The following is a 17,645-nucleotide window of genomic DNA, read 5'->3' as shown; positions in this document are numbered from 1 at the left end:
AGCTCTGGCAGTGTGGCAGGTAAGGCTTTTGGCTGCTAATCAGAAGGTCGATGGTTTAAACCCATCAACTACTCAATGGGAGGAAGATGAGGCCATCTACTTCGGTAGAGATTGACAGCCTTGGAAACCCAATGGAGGTCACTATGAGTCAGAATTGATTCGATGGTGGTGGGTTTTTGGTTGGTCATTATATTCAGTGATTATTAGAATTATATTTTACAAGTAAAATTAGTACAGAAAAATAAAGATTCTGTATGGTGTAGCATGGGAGAAGGCCCATGGTGGGGACAGGGGGAGTGACACCATGAATTACTGCATTGAATGACACCAACCCCAGCAGCAAAACTGCATTATTAAGTAGAAATAAATTCCATTTTACCTGAACCCAACTGCCCTTCCTTTGCAGGGGTGGCCTTAACTAAGGCTCCCCAGCCTTTCTTTCCTATTTCTCCTGTATTGGAATGGGGATACCAGACAGAGAATCCTGGTCCTGCTGTTGCGGAGAGCAGTTGGAGGACCGATCTAGAGTGTGCATGGTGGGAGAAATCTCCATTCTGGTGCAGTAGCCAAGCTGCCCTTTCATTAAATTATTGCATTAAAATACAGAAATAATAAAGAAAATATAACTGTTCCTACACGACAAACTATAATTAAAGCCACCCTCAGGTAAACCATTTCCAAAGTTTCCAAGACATTAGCTAAAATTATAAAATGATGACATCTTCTTTTCTACCTTTTTAAACAGTTAAAAATGAAAGTCCTCAATTAAAAAAATGTACACATAAAGTTGGCATGTGACAGTTCATTTGCTGAAAAATTATTTCTTGATGAGATAATCTTTGTAGAGGTTTGCTCATGGAGATTACCAAGGTGTTAAAGAAACCTAATTAGGTTTTGAAGAAACCTAATCATTTAGTCAACAACTATTGGAAGACCTATGAAATGCAATCACTGGGAAGAATTGGTTGCCGCCTTCAGGGTTCAATGAAAGGGCACCCAAGGATCCAACCCCAATCTTCTCAGGAAGAGACAGAGTGCCTTTGGAACTCTTCTGCCTGCAGAGTCTTCTGGAAGCTGGTGCTGCCACACCAGGAGGACCTGATCCCTGAATTGACTTCCATAACACAACTTCTACAGCAACCACTGGTGAAACCCTTGACATATTCCTTAGGTGAGTACACAATTTACAGAAGAGTTCCTGTTAGTTTCCTAAACCAAAACACAAACCAAAAATAACTTTAGTTTATTAATCAGAGAGTGAGGATTTTTGTATGAAATGATTTCATTTGCCTGGCTTATAAAATGTAGTCCTTGCCTTAACCTATAAATGATTTAATCTACTTTGTCATCTTGTCTTGCTATACATTGAAATTAATACAGTGATTAATTTTTTGTCTTTTTTTTCTTTATGTCTGCCTTGGATGTTACACTTGCACAAAAAAAAAAAAAGCCATAAACTCACTGCCAATTGATTCCAAGTCATAGCAACCCCCATTGGGTTTCCAAGGCAGTAAATCTCTATGGAAGTAGATTGCCTCCTCTTCCATGGAACTGCTGGTGGATTTGAACCATCAACCTTCTGGTTAGCAGTCATATGCCTTAGGCACTCTGCCAGCACAGCTCTATTTGGATGTTATAAGGATCCAGAAATAGTTGCTGGTTATCTTGTAATTTTGTACTTGGTATGGTTCCTAAAAAAGGAATAGAAGGACTTTATTTTATATGAGGTTTATAAATGTACTATAAAAGTAGTGTAAACATGTATACAAAAAAAATATTCTGCTATAAGTATATAATGAATTGATTGGTTTTTGGGGAAAAAAATGCTTTTGATCCTGGCAAATGTCTCTCCAGGAAATGGATTCAGCCTTTCACAAGGAACTCACATGTGTCATCTGCTTGAACTACTTTATAGACCCGGTCACCATAGACTGTGGGCACAGCTTCTGCAGGCCCTGCCTCTGCCTTTCCTGGGAAGAATGCAAAACTCCTGCTTCTTGCCCCATGTGCAGGGAAACATCAGCGCAGACAGAGTTCAAAAGCAATATTGTTTTGAAGAAGTTAGTGGCCCTTGCCAGACAAGCCAGTCTCTCACAATGCCTGAACTCTGAGGAACAGATGTGTGTAGCACACAAGGAGACAAAGACCATCTTCTGTGAAGAGACCAAGACCCTGCTTTGTTTGCTCTGCTCTGACTCTCAGGAGCACGAGGCTCACAGCCACTGTTCCATAGGATGCGCAGTTGAGGAATACCGGGTGAGTGGAACATCTGAAAGCACGTTGAAAGCTGGAAGATAATATGTTGTTGTTGTTGTTATGTGCTGTCAAATAGGACCCCACTCATAGTGAACCCTCCTTGGGTTTCCAGGGCGGTATCGCTAAGGAAGTAGATTGGCCAACCTCCTTCGGAGGAATGGTCGTGATGATGATTAATCCATTCATCAATGAGCATCTAATATGTGCTGGCTACTGTCCTGGGCATGAAGGATAAATCTGTAAATAAAACAGACAAGTAAACCTACCTTCATGGAGATTGCATTCCAGTGGGAAGATAATTCAGTTAATGGTTATTGTTAATTTCATTATGCAAAATGAAGCACCGGACACCATAAAACTCACATTTCCAGAAATAGCCTCTGGTTACATACATTACAATTGTAATAAGCTTTTTATATTGAAAGTTTATGTAGTGAAACTGGACAAACATAGGATAATAGTATAGAGAATTAGCAGGGATGAGGCGCTCTCTGGTGGCGTAGTGCCTAAGGCATTTAACTGCTAACCAGAAGGCTGGCAGTTCAAACTCACCAGCCACTCCTCAGAAGGAAGGTTGGGCAATCTACTTCCATAGCGATACCACCTTGGAAACCCAAGGAGAGGTTGCTATGAGTCACATCCAGCTCCATGCCAGTGAGTTAGTTAGGATCAATAAAACAGAATTTGTGGCAAGATGCTTATAGGAAAATTACTTACATTATGTAATGCCTTTGCTTATCAGTTTTCTTTTGTTGTTAAGTGCCGTCAAGTCGGCCCAACTCACAGCAACTCCTCCTTGGGTTTCCGAGGCAGTATCACTACAGAAGTAGGATTGCCCAACCTTCCTTCCGAGGAGTGACTGGTTGGTTTGAACCGTCAGCCTTCTGGTTAACAGTCAAGTGCTTTAGCCACTATGCTACCAGAGCTCAGTTTTCTTAGGCAACTCATTTCCCTGCTTTATATGTCTGAAAAGGATCTCTGGTGGCACATGGTTGAAGCATGGAGCTGCTAACCCAAATGTTAGCAGTTCAAACCCAAAAGGAGAAAGATGTGGCAGTCTGCTTCCTTAAAGATTTACAGTCTTAGAAATCCTACGAGACATTTCTATTCTGTCCTGCAGAGTCACTTTGAGTTGGAATCAACTCCATGGCAGTAGGTGCTTTTTGATAGCCTGAAATCTCCCAGAATTGATAATTATCAGGGGTAGCCAAGGAAACATGATCCTTCTTCTTTCCCTAAACTATGTTTGTCTAACATCCTTTGCCTTTGGCCATCAGTTGGGGTCTGAAATCTGTAGTATTTGTTCCCTTTAGTGTTTAATTTCATTGTTTTTGCAGGAGAAGCTCACAAAACAAAGGAAGTCTTTATGGGAAAATATCCAAGAAAATGAGAGAAATCTCAATGAGGAGGGCCGAGTAATCAGCCAGTGGATGGTAAGCATCCACTGGTAAGACTATTTTCTTCATAACCAGCTTGATCCAGACACACTGGGATTTTATTAAGAACTTGACCTTAAATCATCGTCATGAGAGTTTGTGGTGGGTTTGTCAGTAGAAAGAAGAATTTGGTATTTTTATGTAGGATTTGTGACAGGATTTCTAGGACTTTGGTGTATCAGGATCAAGGGAGAAAAATAGGCCATCATAACAAAGTGCAACAAGTGCTAAAATGGATACAGGAATTTGGAGAAGTTCAATAACTGTTCAGGAGTTGAATAAAAGTTTCTTAGGGAAGTTTCAAAGGGAAAGCTTTTTCTCTCATTGACTTTGGAGGAAGGTCATTATCTCTTCAGCTTCTTGGTTCCTTGGAGATCTCCATGTGTCTTGGCAGCTATCTTATCCCATATCTCTACTTGCTTGTTTAATCTGTTTTATATTTCAACAAAGATTGACTCAAGATACAATCATGCTAATCCTATCTCATTAATGTAATAAAGACAATCTGTTCCCAAATGGGATTACAACCATAGGCATAGAGGTTAGGATTTACAACACATTTTGTGTGACAAAGCTGAATTCCTAACAGATGGGTTGGAATACTTAATAAATAATGGAAAATAAAGAAAGGAAATAGAGGTATGAATGTGGTTTCTGACAAAGGGAATGATACAAATTTAGGTTGCATGAGAGTGGTTGGAAGAGGACAAGAGTCAGAGAAATGAATCCAGTTTAAGTGGTGAAGGATAAGGTCAGCCTGGATGTGTGATCTAAGAAACGTATGTCCCTGCAGGATTATATATATCTACAGAGAAAGATGATCAGAGATGAATATCAGAAGATTCATCCAGTTCTCCAGAAGGAAGAAAATCAACATTTAAGGGGACTGAAAATTGAAAGCAAAAACATTTTACAGCAACTCAAGAAAAGTAAAGCCACAATGGTTCAAAAAAGAAAACACCTAATAGAAATGCATGAGGAGCTGCTGGATATGTGCCATAAACCAGACGTTGAACTGCTCCAGGTAAGACATGAGGATGTGCTTGGATATCATTTATATCAGCTCAAGTTCATATCTTTGACTTCTGTTATATATTTTAAACCAAAATCATATTTCTGTATCTTCTGATCCTATGGAGAGTAGTATTGTACAAGTGTGTATGATACAAACTTCAACTCCTACCCTAACCACAAACAATAAAACTTTATGGAATCCCCTTCTAAATTCTCATTATCTAATTCACTTCTAACCACCAGAAAGGAGCAACTCATTTATAGGCATTCTAGTCTCCAGTTTGGCAATATGAAGAAGGAGAAAAACTAGCATTTACTTCCTCCTTTTGTTTGGTTTGAATTGTCTTTGTTTTGGGGCACATTATCCTTTGGGAACAAGCATTGTGAAAAGATCGCTTTATAGACAGCTGAAGGTTGTAGCTATGCAGTCCTGGCTCTCAAATCCTTCTGTCTTCATTCACCTTCAGAGCCCTGAAGTATCAAAAATGTAGTTTCTGTCAATGTGTTATACTGTGATTTTCCTTTAAAGAAGAGGAAAAAAATATTATAAAATCCAGAATGGAGAAATGGAGTTTTTGTCACTTTTCTCAACTTCCCCAAATCTTAACACTAATGGGGCAGAATAACTGATTTCGAAAGAATTCTAAGCTTTTATTTTTTTTTCTCTTTACAGAACTTGGGAGACATATTGACAAGGTAAGTTTGACGTTCAGTGCAAACATGTGGACTAGGAAAGAGACCAATGTGTTTCTAACAAAATAACGTTTTATTGAGACACTACATGTTTTGTGTGCATGTGTGTTTTTCATGTGTTTGTATGAATATAATTTTCTATCCCACTCTATCATAAGCTGGTTGTTTTGTCTTTCTGTGCTCAGGGAAGTATGTGTTGTTGGCTTTAGCGCAGAAATCACTAGAAAACATCTATGTATGATCTTAGATTTCAAAATCATAAACATTCAGTGTGTGGACTTTAAGGTCTTTAAAGTAGGTGAGAGGAAGGCACTTATGAAAAGAAGGTGGAGGCAGTGAGAGAAGAAAAATATTCCTTACGAATTGCACAATCCCATCCCAGAATTGTGGTGGTACACTATAATATCAGAAATGAGTTCTGATAACCATTTCTAGTTAATGGCAATGTCTCTTTTACACACAGATTTGGCATCTGAAAGATTAACTGAATCTTCCCCCTTGCAGGAGTGAGTCCATGTTGCTGTACATGCCCCAGCCTGTGAAACCAGCACTCAGTGCACGGCCCATCACTGGACTGATAGACAGGTTCAGCCAATTCCAAGGTAAGTGTCAGCTCTGTGGTGGGACATCTGAGTGGTGGCTTTTCTATGGGTAATATTTCTCTCTTTATTAATCTTTTATTTAGGAGAGAATAGCCTGGAAAAAAATATTTTTAGTTACATTTGCCCTGTGATAGTATGAAAAAAAATCTAAATGAAAGCTGGTAAAAGAATAAATGTGATTCATGCCTGTAATATTAGACTATGAGAAACAGCAAACAATCAAAAAGGCTCCCTGAGATCTAGAACCATTCTGAGATATAATATCATCTATTCATTGAGACATACAGAACTTCATATTCAGTCAGGCCATTCTGGTTTTAACTAAAATACAATTAATTATGGTGATAGGGTTATCTTAGTTATCTAGTACTGCTAGATTCATTTTCTGATGTTGTTGTTATTTGCCATCGAGTCAGCCCTGACTCATAGCGACCCCTCCTTGGGTTTCCGAGGCAGTATCACTATGGAAGTAGGATTGCCCAACCTTCCTTCTGAGGAGTGGCTGGTGGGTTTGAACCGCCAGCCTTCTGGTTAGCAGTCAAGTGCCTACCAGCCACTCCTCAGAAGGAAGGTTGGGCAATCCTACTTCTGTAGTGATACTGCCTAGGAAACCCAAGGAGGGGTCACTATGAGTCGGGGCCAACTCGACGGCATGTAACAATGTCTTCATTTTCTGATAGGAGGCTAGAAATCTGAATTCACGGTGCTCACTCAAGGGGAAGGCTTTCTCTCAGTTACCTGTGGGGGAAGGTCCTTATTCCTAGGCTCCTGGATGATCTTCCTATGGCATGACATCAATTCTCTCCCACCGCTTGCTCATTTGATTGCTTGTCTAATCTCTTTTATATCTCAAAAAAGAGATTGACTCAAAACACACCCCACACTAAACTTTCCATTAACATAACAAAGACAATGCATTCTGAAAAGGGCTTATACCCACAGACATAGAGGTTAGGAATTACAACACATATTTTTGACAAACAGTTGGCAAAGTCTTACTTTTAAAATATTTTGTCAAATTTATGAATTGAATTTGTAAGTGTGCACTGTAATTGAGGTAATAAAAAATTTTGTGAATAAACATAAATGAAAGGCATAAGATAAGAATTTGTGAGGAAGAACAGTAAAGCAAGTTGGTGGTTGATGAGGTAGTATACAGAGTAGACCTAAACCAGGGAGGTTAGTTGGCCAGTAGAGGAAGACCAAGCCTGAGATGGAACTAGGGTTAGAACTAAAAAATTCTTCATAGGAAATGTCTAAGAAGATATATTTAGGTTTCTTTCTTGAGTGTAAATGTGCTTAACTGGGATATCATAGTATCACTGGCAAGTGGTTGCTAATTATTCATCTCTAAATATTTTCTCTCTGGTGTATGCCTAAGGCATATGACTGCTAACCAGAAGGCTGGCAGTTCAAACCCACCAGTCACTCCTCGGAAGGAAGATTGGGCAATCTACTTCCATAGAGATATACCTCAGAAACCCAAGGAGGGGTTGCTATGAGTCAATGGCAGTGAGTTTTTTGTTGTTGTTGTTTGTTTGTTTAATATGGAACAGTGGCATTAATTTCACATCTATGGACTTGGTGTTAATGAAAAGGTTTTCTGTTTCTAAGTGCCATGAGAAGTAAAAAATCATAACTCATTAGTCATATATTTTTTTTTCACGGAAGTATTTGGTTATCCATCCTATTTTCTACATATTGGTAGCGCTTTAGTCTAATGATGTTTTCCAATCAAGTCACGCTTGAAGTCTTGGTCTGTTTTTCAGTGACAACCTTAGATCTCATAAGAATTAAAAAACTGATTAAGACTGGAATATTTTCTTTCCACAGTGGGAATTACCTTAAATTATGAAATAAGCAGTTACGATATCATGCTGTTTGATGACGTGAGAAGTTTGAAGTGCAGACATGACCCTGAAGATGTGCCTTTTCCTTCCGGAAGATCTAGCTACTTTGCTGCATGTGGATCCCAGGCCTTTAGCTCTGGAAAACTCTACTGGGAGATAGATGTGGACAGTTCTTGGGACTGGGCTGTAGGAGTCTGTAAGGATACTTGGATAAGGAAGAACAGCCCAGTGATCAAGTCTAGGGACATATTTCTTCTTTTATGTGTGAAGGAGGGTAATCATTACAATATCTTGACCACCTCCCCAATGCTTTCTCATTACATAGAAAGACCTCTGGAACGGGTTGGTGTGTATGTCGATTTTGACAGTGGCAGTGTAAGTTTTTCTAATGTTGCCAAAAGTTCCCTTATATGGAGGTACCCATCTTGCTCCTTTAATTACCCACTTAGGCCCTTCTTTTGTATTGGCCACACAGGATCATGGGGAAGTCAGGAAAATGGGACCTCCATATCTGAAGGATCCTTCCTCAATTGAAGGGAATCAATTACACTTTACTGTCTCTTAGGTTATTCCACTTTAATGTAACATCATTTTACTGTTGTTAAATGTAAAGCTAGTGTGAAAATGAAAAATGGTGATGATTTAATTTTTTAAAAAATTAAAATAATTTATTGTGGCCCCTTTTCTAGTTATTCATCTGCTATGTGGGTCTGATGGAGTTACAAGAATATCAGCATGAGATTCCGTCTTAATAGTTTAATGAAGGAACAGAGTGTATCATAAAGAGACCTGGTTATCTGCAGTGCACATGTCAGTCTGAAATACTCTTCTGCCTCATTTTGAGCAAATAAAATACTACCCATCAATTTCCCCTGCCCACTAAAAACCAAACCATGAGTGGATTTATTAATAAGTTACTAGAGTGCTAGTGTTGTTCACATGTGTACTAAAATTGGAATGACCCAGAGAAGATAAGAATGATCCCTGTGGAAGGATGACATGCAGATTTTTGAAGAATTCCCCCCCAGAAAAACAATGACCAAAAACCTGCTAGAGCTCGGGAGGTCCCCTGGGACCATACAAATGTGTGATGGATGAGTGGGCAGATCACCTTCATTGTTGAAGGGTCAATGGGGGAGAAGGGCTTTACAGAATGTAGGAATGGAAAGGATTTAAGCAATTGGGTGATTGGTGGGGACATTGCAAAGGAAATACATGTTCATGGAGGAGAGAGTTTTGGAAATAGGATGGATTATCATATTTTAGTCAGTTATAGATTCATGCTCTGGAGGAAAATTGTGTTTGAGATTTCAGTCTAACAGTTTGCTTTGCAATGTGACTTTCTGTATGCACGTAAGGATTTAGATATCCATGTGGTAGTCATTAGTGTAATTCTATGGAGGCCTGGTGGTGCAAACAGTTAAGTGTTTAGCTACTAATCTAAAGATTGGTGATTCAAACCCATCTTGTTAAAATTACAAACAACTTTCCTCTGGAGCAAAGAGAGAAGAAAACCAAAACTCACTGCTGTCAAGTCAATTCCGACTCAGCGACCCCTCCTTGGGTTTCCAAGGTGGTATCTCTATGGAAAAACAAAAGACATGTGGAAACAATTCATTCATGGGACTAAAGGACTGCATGAATCTCAGCCTCCGTGATCCTGTGACTGGAACTAAATGGACTCTGGCTACCACTGCCAACCACTCTGAAAGGGATCACAATAGGAAGTCCCTGAAAGAGTGGGAGAAAAATGTGTAAGAGATCTCATAATAATAAAAAAGACCAGGCTTATTGGTCTGGTAGAGACTAGTGGAATTCCACCCTTCAGGCCTGGAATTGAACTCAATCCCATGGCTCAATTTTTAGCCAAACAATAGGTGGCCTATGAGGTCAACAATAACATCAGGGAGGTACACATCCTTTTGAACAATCATAAGAGATCAGAAGGGCATCTTTGCCCAGGTATAAAGCTCAGAAGGCAGGAATGGATAGGAAAGAAGGACAAAGGGAAATTGTAGCCATGGGGAGGAAGTGAGAAAAGTGCTGTAAAATTGTGGGGAGTGCAAGCAATTTCAGGAAAAAAAAAATGTGTATGACCTGTTGAATGTAAAACCAAATTTACTTTGTAAACTTTCACCAAAATCATAAGAAGAAGTTAACAATAATAACAAAAAGGTTACAGCCAAGAAAACTGTAAGGGTAAGTTCTACTCTGTCACATGGGGACATCGTGCATTGAAAACAACTCCACAGTCCTCAACAACAGTAAGTATAATATTGGTAGATGAAAACATGAAGCATGGTGAATCCATGCTGGAGAAATGTATAGACTAAGATGATAATATGAAAATTTCCATATTAAGAGAATTTAATTTCCATATAAAAGAGAAAGCATAAAGATAACTGAAAAGGCTAAGTGAAGAAACTAGACCATGCTATTTGAAAGAAAGGAATGCCTGATATTTAGCACTGTGCCTAAGACATGAGAGACATTCAATATATAGGTTTGATTTATAACCATTTCATTTCTCCTTTTTGACTTGCTAACTTCTTGAAGAGTCAGCTCAAGCATCATTGGTAAGAAGATTGCCTGCCCTTTCCCAAGTATTTTATGATACCCTTCACATTATAGCATCAAGGTGACCCATTGAATATTTATCATTTACTTCCCGCCCCCTCAATTTTATGCTAAATAAAGGACAGTGTTATTCTAGTCAGATCCATGTGTCTGAGAAAGTTCTGGGAAAGATTTTCCTTGGTTCTCCTCCCCCTAACTGTATTTTATTTTCTAAGGATGTTGGGCTTTCATTTAATAATTAGTCAGTTAATGTTTCTCACCCCCCCCCCCCTTGAGTCTTATAACTCAGGAATTTTTAGATATCCACTTGGGAGCCACTCCTCAAAAGGAAGACTGGGCATTCTACTTTGGTAAAGATACCACCTGGGAAACCGAAGGAGGGGTCACTATAAGTTGGAACTGACTCGATGGCAATGAGTTTTGAGTTGGGTTTATGGAGCCTTGACAGTGCAATTCAAATCTAGATAATCAAAAAACAAAAATTAGAAGAGTGAGTTTAGTATGTCCAGAAGTTTTACATGAATGTGATTTTCCTGACATAGGGAAGGCTGAAAGAACTTATCTAAATTATTGTAATATTGTCAGTAGAGCATAACCAAGGGGTTTATTTCTGGAATGTGGCAAGTGTTTGATATTAGATAATCCATTAAAACAATTACTTATATTAATATATTTAATGAATAATCAGATCAATACATGACAAAATAGATTTGATAAAAAAGCAATACCTATTATGGATTAAAAACCTGTAATAACATAATAGACATTTTCTTAACATATTTATTAATTTTAAATGTATATAAATCAGCATTATTTTAATAGCTGCAAATCCTGCTTTAATGCTTTATCTTTAAGTCACAAGCAGAATCAGAACCTATACTATTACTTAACATTGTTCTAGATGTATGACTTAATATACTTAGAAAGAGAAAGAAATTAGAACTATAGCAAGTGTAAATATTATAATTATTTTTCTGATAATATGGTTGCTTTCCTTAGAACACTTTTAAACAATAGTTCACTTGGGTATCAAAGGACAAAATAAATACCCAAACCCAATGGTTTTCATATATAAATGATACAATTACTTATGTGATGCTGTTGATGGGAATAAAAAATGAAGGCATAGGAATGTTCACCAAAAAAAAAAAAAAAAAGAAAAAAGGGTAAAGAGAGGGCATTTAGCCTTAAACAGATTTTCCAAATACATCAGTAAACCAAACTAATCTTGGTTTTGTAATTATTGTTCATTATTTATTCCTAAAACCTTAATTGCATTAAGTTCTTTGGGAGAGGGATGGTATTGTGATGTAGGGAGCCCAATACTACCTCATTCTCATAATTATTTTCCCAAAAGGACACTCCCCTGGCCCACAACTTCAAGTTCCCTTCTTGCCAATCTCTTCTACTTTGTACTGAGGAGGATGAAGGGAAAGGAAAGAAGAAAAATAGGAAGGAAATAAAAAGGGGAAATCACCTCCCTTTGACATAGATGCCCATGACTTTTGCTAATACGTTCTCTCTCTTTCAGGTTCAGATCAGCTAGAGTCCGTTTCTTCTGAGGAAGAAGAGCTGGAGTCGCTCTCTTTAGACCCATTAACTCTATCCTCATCCTCACTGCTGGAGTCTGAGGAGTCACTACCTTCCTTCTCTTCCCTATCTTCCTTATTTTCTGCTGAACCCCATGAAGGATGATGATTAACTTGAACAGTCTCTGGTGAATCTGTGCCTGTAACCTGAAGCTCCAGCTCATCTCCAAGCTCTTCTTGTAAGCTGTGCACTGATGGACACTGCAGAGACATCCGTCTGCATTTGGGATTTGGGCCTCCCATCATGCTCATGTTCTTGCGCTTAGCATAGGTTGCCTCTTTGTATGCTGCATATTCCTTAGGAGATAGGCTCTTGAGCCAGAGATCCAGGTCCACCTTGTATTGTTTCTGCAGTTCTTCAGCCAGGTTCTTATAATGATCCTTCAGTTTCTGTGGGATGTGCTGCCAGCGTCTGCCAATCTCCACCATGCGCTCTCTCATGGGCACATGTTGCAGCTCCCTACTCGACCACAAATCCTGGTAGAACTTGTGGTAGCCATTCATGGGGGGCTTCTTGGGCTCTCCGTGAAATCTAATTTCCTTGGAGAAGTCACCAGTTTCCAGAGAGGACCCTATGTCTTTCATATTTCTCTGAGAACTCATTAGGGTTTGAGTTTGATGCTTCTTTGGGGCATAAGATTTCTTGGGGTTCTGGATTAGATTAGGGTGGTCTTTCTTGAATTGAGCCAGTTTTTCTTCAAATTCATGTCTCTCCTTCTGGAAATCTTGAATATATTTTCGTTTCATCTGCTCTGGAAGTTCTTTATATTTCTTGGCTAGAACCTTGGTCAGTTCCTGTTTGCTCAGCTCAGGGTACATTTGGGAGTACTCGGAACACTCTTCCTTGAAGAAGTGGAAATAAGCAGTCAAGGGCTTCTTGGGGATGTCTGGATGTTTCTTGAATCTTTTGTTTTTGAAGGGATTTTTAACATGTTCCTGGGCTTCCAGGACTAATTCTTTCAAAGTGCGATACTTCCTCAAACTATAAGAAATCTCTAACCATTTGTTTTTGCACATTTCTCCAGAAAAATCTTTGAAAGCTACTTTCTCCCAGTTCATATGTGACTGGGTTGTTTTGAACTTTCGCTTGTCATTGGGTGGGAGGTTATTCTCCATGCATTCCAGTAACATCAGGATGTCTTCTTCAGACCAGTGATCTTGGCCTTTAGACAATGACATTTTTATGTCTTTGGGCCACTTAGATGGGCTGTCCAGAAACCTCAACAGGAGCTCAAACTTCTTCACTTTCAAGATTCAGCAAGTGAATTATTTCTTGAGGCTCTACAGTGTGTGTAGTATCTTGGTTCTGAAGAGAAAGAGAAGAAAAATTACTCTCCTTCTGAAATGAATGAGAAAAACATACCCTATATAAGATATGTCTCTTCTGTAATTTAATTTAACCTTAACACTACAAATAAACCAAACCCATTGCCATTGAGTAGATTCTGACTCATATCAACCCTATAGGATAGATTAGAACTTCCCCATTGACTTTCTTTCTTTCTTTCCTTCTGTTCTGGTTACCCAGTGCCACTCTGACAAGAATATACCACATATGGGATGGTCTTAACAAATAAGAGTTTATTCTTACAATTTGGAGGCTTTAAGTCCAAGTTCAAAGTGCCAACTTCTAGGGGCTGAGTAAAAGCTCTTTAGCCTTGGGCTTCAGCTCTGCCTCCAGCTCCCGGGCCACTGGAGCTAGAAGCTTTTCTTCACTCAGACAGCTGCTAGCTGCTGAGGATGCCAAGCCAAAGGTTGACAAGTAAAAAGGCACAGTCCCAATGTTACCAAACCATACAGCAGGCCATTAATTCAAGTCCACTTTAAGTCCCTAGGTCAGCAGAGCATGGCAGGCTGCTGAAAAATGACATGGCTATATGCAGGATCCAAGCATGCCATAAGCTTGAGACCATTCCCAAAGCTGCTTCTTATATACAGGAAGCAGACCACATATGCAAAGTAGCAAAGTAGCTACTCAGCTGCTTGTAGTAGATCCCACCATGGAGTTGATTGCCAATCTCATCATGGGGAATAACTACCACCAGCTTCCCAGCCACTCAACCAGGCTCAGCCAAGTTGACACACAAACATAACCACCACACCCTCCATCGGCTTTCTAAGGGTATAAATCTATCTCCAGTGGAGTGGTTGGTGGGTTCAGACAGCTGACCTTTTGGTTAGCAGCAAATGTTTTTAACAACTATGCCATCAGAGCTCCTCTAATCGCTATATTTACCTTAAATATCTTAAACGGAAGTCAAGGAAATGTTTGGCCACTTACTCAAGAGGTGTGGGATAAGGAAAGTTTCAGGGGGAAAAAAGGAGGGAAAAATTAAAATAAACAGGTAAATGGTTAAAAGGGAAATGACTTTCAATATGTAGTGCTCTGAGATTGGCCACCTTATAAGTGGAGCCCAGTGCCTCTCCTTCTCCCCTTCAAAATCCATGCCATTGTGGAATTTTGTATGAGTTGCATATCAAAACATGAACCTGAATTAAATCCAAAAATAAAATTGAGAGAGTAGAATAATAAGTGAAAGTTTGTGAAAATGGATGTTATCAGTCAGGAATGTAGAAAACACACTATAATGCAGAGAGTTTAAGAGATTTTATGAAAGTGTTACTTACAGTGTTGTTTGAAAGTGAAGGGAAACAACAAGAGGATGAGGCATCCAAAGTCTAGGAACAGTGGTGTTCTGGTTACCTAGTGCCACTCAAAAAATATACCACAAATGGGATGGCCTTAACAAACAGGAGTTTATTCTTACAATTTGGAGGCTTTAATTCTAAGTTCAAACTGTCAGGCTCTAGAGGCTGGGGAAAAGCCCCTCAACCAGCTCTGCCTCCTGCTTCCGGCCCACTGGAGTTAGAGGTGTTTCTTCACTCAGACAGCTGCTGGCTGCTGAGGCTGGGAAGCCCAAGGTTGACAAGTAAAAAGGCACATCCCTATGTCATCAAACCACATGGCAGGCCATTTCTTTAAGTTCATTCGTTGTAAGTCCCAAAGTTGGCAGAACATGGCAGGCTGCTGAAAAATGACACAGCTACATGCAGGGTCCAAGAGTGCCATATACTAGAGACCATTCTCAAAGCTTCTCTTTATATACAGGAAGCAGACCACATACCCAAAGGCAGCTGCTCATAGTAGATTCCACCATGGAGTTGATTACCAGTCTCGCCATGGGGAATACTACATCCAGCTGCCCAGCCACTCAACCAAGCTTGTTGTGTTGTTGTTGTTATTTGCCATTGAGTCGGACCCGACTCATAGCGACCCCTCCTTGGGTTTCCGAGGCAGTATCATTACGAAGTAGATTGCCCCATCTTCCTTCTGAGGAGTGGCTGGTGGGCAAACAGGCTTAGCCAAGTTGATATACAAACATAACCACCACAAGTGGGAAGCAATTACTACCATTAAACCTGAAGGTGATAAACAGCTCTCAGTGAAATTGAGGGATTAATTGATGTATTCATAAATTCTGAGAAGAGGCTTTCAGTTCAGAGAGTTTGAGAATAAGTTTGTGGTAAGTTTAGTGAAAGCTGGGGAACTGAAACTTATAAACTTCAGGGAAAGCAAAGATATTATAAGAAAAGGGAAATATAATCAAAGTATACCTCCTGGTTCAGCTATAGTTTTCAATTTATGTGGAGACAATAATTGATAGAATAATTTAATAAAAATTTACTATGTAAAGATATTGGAAAGATGAAAGAAGTGTATATGTGTATGGAAATATAAAGGAATTAAAGAGCTAAGTTTTTGATTTTGCATAAAGTCAATAGATATTATCTATTTTAAGAAATATCAGAATAAGCACATTATTTATAGTCTTATACAATAAGAAAGGGACTACCTCTTTTGGTAGAGTATAAAAATGAAAAAGATAGTATATCTTTTATCAGAAGCTCACAGATATGAATAAATAAAATATAAACAGAAAATTGCCATTATGAAGAAATGTGCAGGTATGATGGGAGCTTACTGCTGACAGGAATAAGCACCTCTCTATCTTGTCTTCTGAAGTCACATACAGGACTTCAGGTAAGATGGAGGAATAGGCAGACAAGAGACACAGACCCTCTTCAACAAAGAAAAGAAAAACCAATTGACAGAGATACAAAAGATAATCCTGGTGCCCTGAGCTTTGAAAGGAACTATACAGAAGTGGGGGAGCTCTGGTAACATAGTGGCTAAGACACTAGCCTGCTAACCAGACGGCTGGCAGTTCAAACCCACCAGCCACTCCTCAGAAGGAAGGTTGGGCAATCCTACTTCCGTAGTGATATTGCCTCGGAAACCCAAGGAGGGGTCGCTATGAGTCAGGTTTGACTCGACGGCACATAACAACAACAACATACAGAAGTGGCGTAGGCACCAACTAGTGGAAAAACCTGAATGAAAACAGTGAGTACAGAGATGGTCAGACCTGTGAACTGTCAGCTATTCCAATGGGACCAACAGCCTGAATATTTCCAAGTGGTGTTGGGACCTGAGAATTGACCTAACAAAGATCAGCCCTAGTCACCAAGGGCTGCAGGGACGACTGCCCTGGTGGCCTATGACTAGGAAGGGAAACAGCATGGTGGAAGACAGCCTGAGTTGTTGACTTTCAGCTGTCTGGAGAGCGCAGCCATTTTGATTGTTTACATGCAGCAGCCATTTTGGATAATTAAAGTGACTGAGGGCACACCCATTTTGAATCTTTACAAGTGGCAACCCTTTTCGATTTTAAAGTGATGGCATCCCTATTTGGATTCCAGGGATCTAAGAATAGGCTTTGTTTGCCAAGGTTGGCAGGGACATATGAGAGGCTGAAAACAAAAGGAGACAGGTGGTGAGTGTATAAGTACTGCCCACTAGCAAATAGAGGAGCCAAGCACAGTATCCTGCTTGCATAGATAATATATGAGCAAAAAAGAAAACTAAAATCATGGGCAAGTCACTCCAACATACAATCACCAATTAAACACAAAAACATCACAATGCCTCAGAGACAACAGAGCATCACAGTACACACAAAGAAGCAAGACAAAGCAGGAGAAACAAGGGACAAGGATACAGACCCAAAACACATCCCAGAGGAAGACGCAACATTGGAACTCCCCAATAAGGAATTCAAAAGAAGTATATTTAGTTATCTTCAGCACATCGAGAGACAGATCAAGGAAAACACAAAGAAAACCCTAGAACAATTTTGAAAAACAATACAAGAACAAAATGACAAAATAATGAAAAATTAGAAATGATACAATATCTACACACAGAAATCCAGAAGATTAATATTAAATTTTCCAAAATAGATAAGACATTGAATGAGCAAAGGAGCAGAATTGAACTAGTGAGATTGAAGGCAAATGCCTGTACACTTCTTTGGAAAGGGATAAATCACAAAAAAGATCAAAACAAAATGAAGAAAGCCTAAGGTTCATGTGAGATACCATCAAAAGGAATAATCTACATGTAATTGGAATTCCAGAACAGAAAGAGAAAAATAAAATCACAGAGAAAATTGTTGATGATTTGTTGGAAGAGAATTTTCCTGGTATGATGAAAGATGAGACTATATCCATTCAGGAAGTCCAACGAACCCCAAACAGGATAGACCCCAAAAGAAAATCACCCAGACA

General features: G+C 39.3%; 2 protein-coding genes and 2 pseudogenes across 2 annotated transcripts; 2 read left to right on the top strand and 2 right to left on the bottom strand.

Annotated features, from left to right (window-relative positions):
• Positions 1 to 1,857: 1,857 nt before the first annotated feature.
• LOC103194675 (tripartite motif-containing protein 43-like) lies at positions 1,858 to 8,385 on the top strand. The gene is made up of 6 exons (XM_007938089.1): positions 1,858 to 2,256; positions 3,594 to 3,689; positions 4,486 to 4,716; positions 5,380 to 5,402; positions 5,904 to 6,001; positions 7,835 to 8,385. The coding sequence occupies exons 1-6, from the start codon at positions 1,858 to 1,860 to the stop codon at positions 8,383 to 8,385; spliced, it is 1,398 nt and encodes a 465-aa protein (XP_007936280.1).
• Positions 8,386 to 8,779: 394 nt separating this feature from the next.
• LOC122149797 lies at positions 8,780 to 8,880 on the top strand (annotated as a pseudogene).
• A 3,086-nt stretch (positions 8,881 to 11,966) lies between these two features.
• On the bottom strand, positions 11,967 to 13,202 carry UBTFL1 (upstream binding transcription factor like 1). Its single transcript, XM_007938088.2, has one exon. It carries the CDS (start codon positions 13,194 to 13,196, stop codon positions 11,967 to 11,969), a length of 1,230 nt encoding a protein of 409 aa, XP_007936279.1. The 5' UTR covers positions 13,197 to 13,202.
• A 46-nt stretch (positions 13,203 to 13,248) lies between these two features.
• Positions 13,249 to 17,645, bottom strand: part of LOC103194673 — a 17,001-nt pseudogene continuing 12,604 nt past the window's right edge.

The sequence above is a fragment of the Orycteropus afer genome, unplaced genomic scaffold, assembly GCF_000298275.1.
Source record: "Orycteropus afer afer isolate SDZICR_OR568_19922 unplaced genomic scaffold, OryAfe1.0 scaffold00047, whole genome shotgun sequence".
Classification (NCBI taxonomy): domain Eukaryota; kingdom Metazoa; phylum Chordata; class Mammalia; order Tubulidentata; family Orycteropodidae; genus Orycteropus; species Orycteropus afer.
The sequence above is the reverse complement of the archived record's forward strand: the minus strand, read 5'-3'. Positions and strand labels throughout refer to the sequence as shown.

Bases quoted from the DNA above. Each gene is read 5' to 3' on its own strand.
- LOC103194675 (XM_007938089.1), top strand. From the start codon at position 1,858: ATGGATTCAGCCTTTCACAAGGAACTCACATGTGTCATCTGCTTGAAC. The intron at 2,257-3,593 runs GTGAGTGGAACA...TTGTTTTTGCAG, and splicing joins GCGCAGTTGAGGAATACCGG to GAGAAGCTCACAAAACAAAG. The intron at 6,002-7,834 runs GTAAGTGTCAGC...TTCTTTCCACAG, and splicing joins CAGGTTCAGCCAATTCCAAG to TGGGAATTACCTTAAATTAT.
- UBTFL1 (XM_007938088.2), bottom strand. From the start codon at position 13,196: ATGTCATTGTCTAAAGGCCAAGATCACTGGTCTGAAGAAGACATCCTG.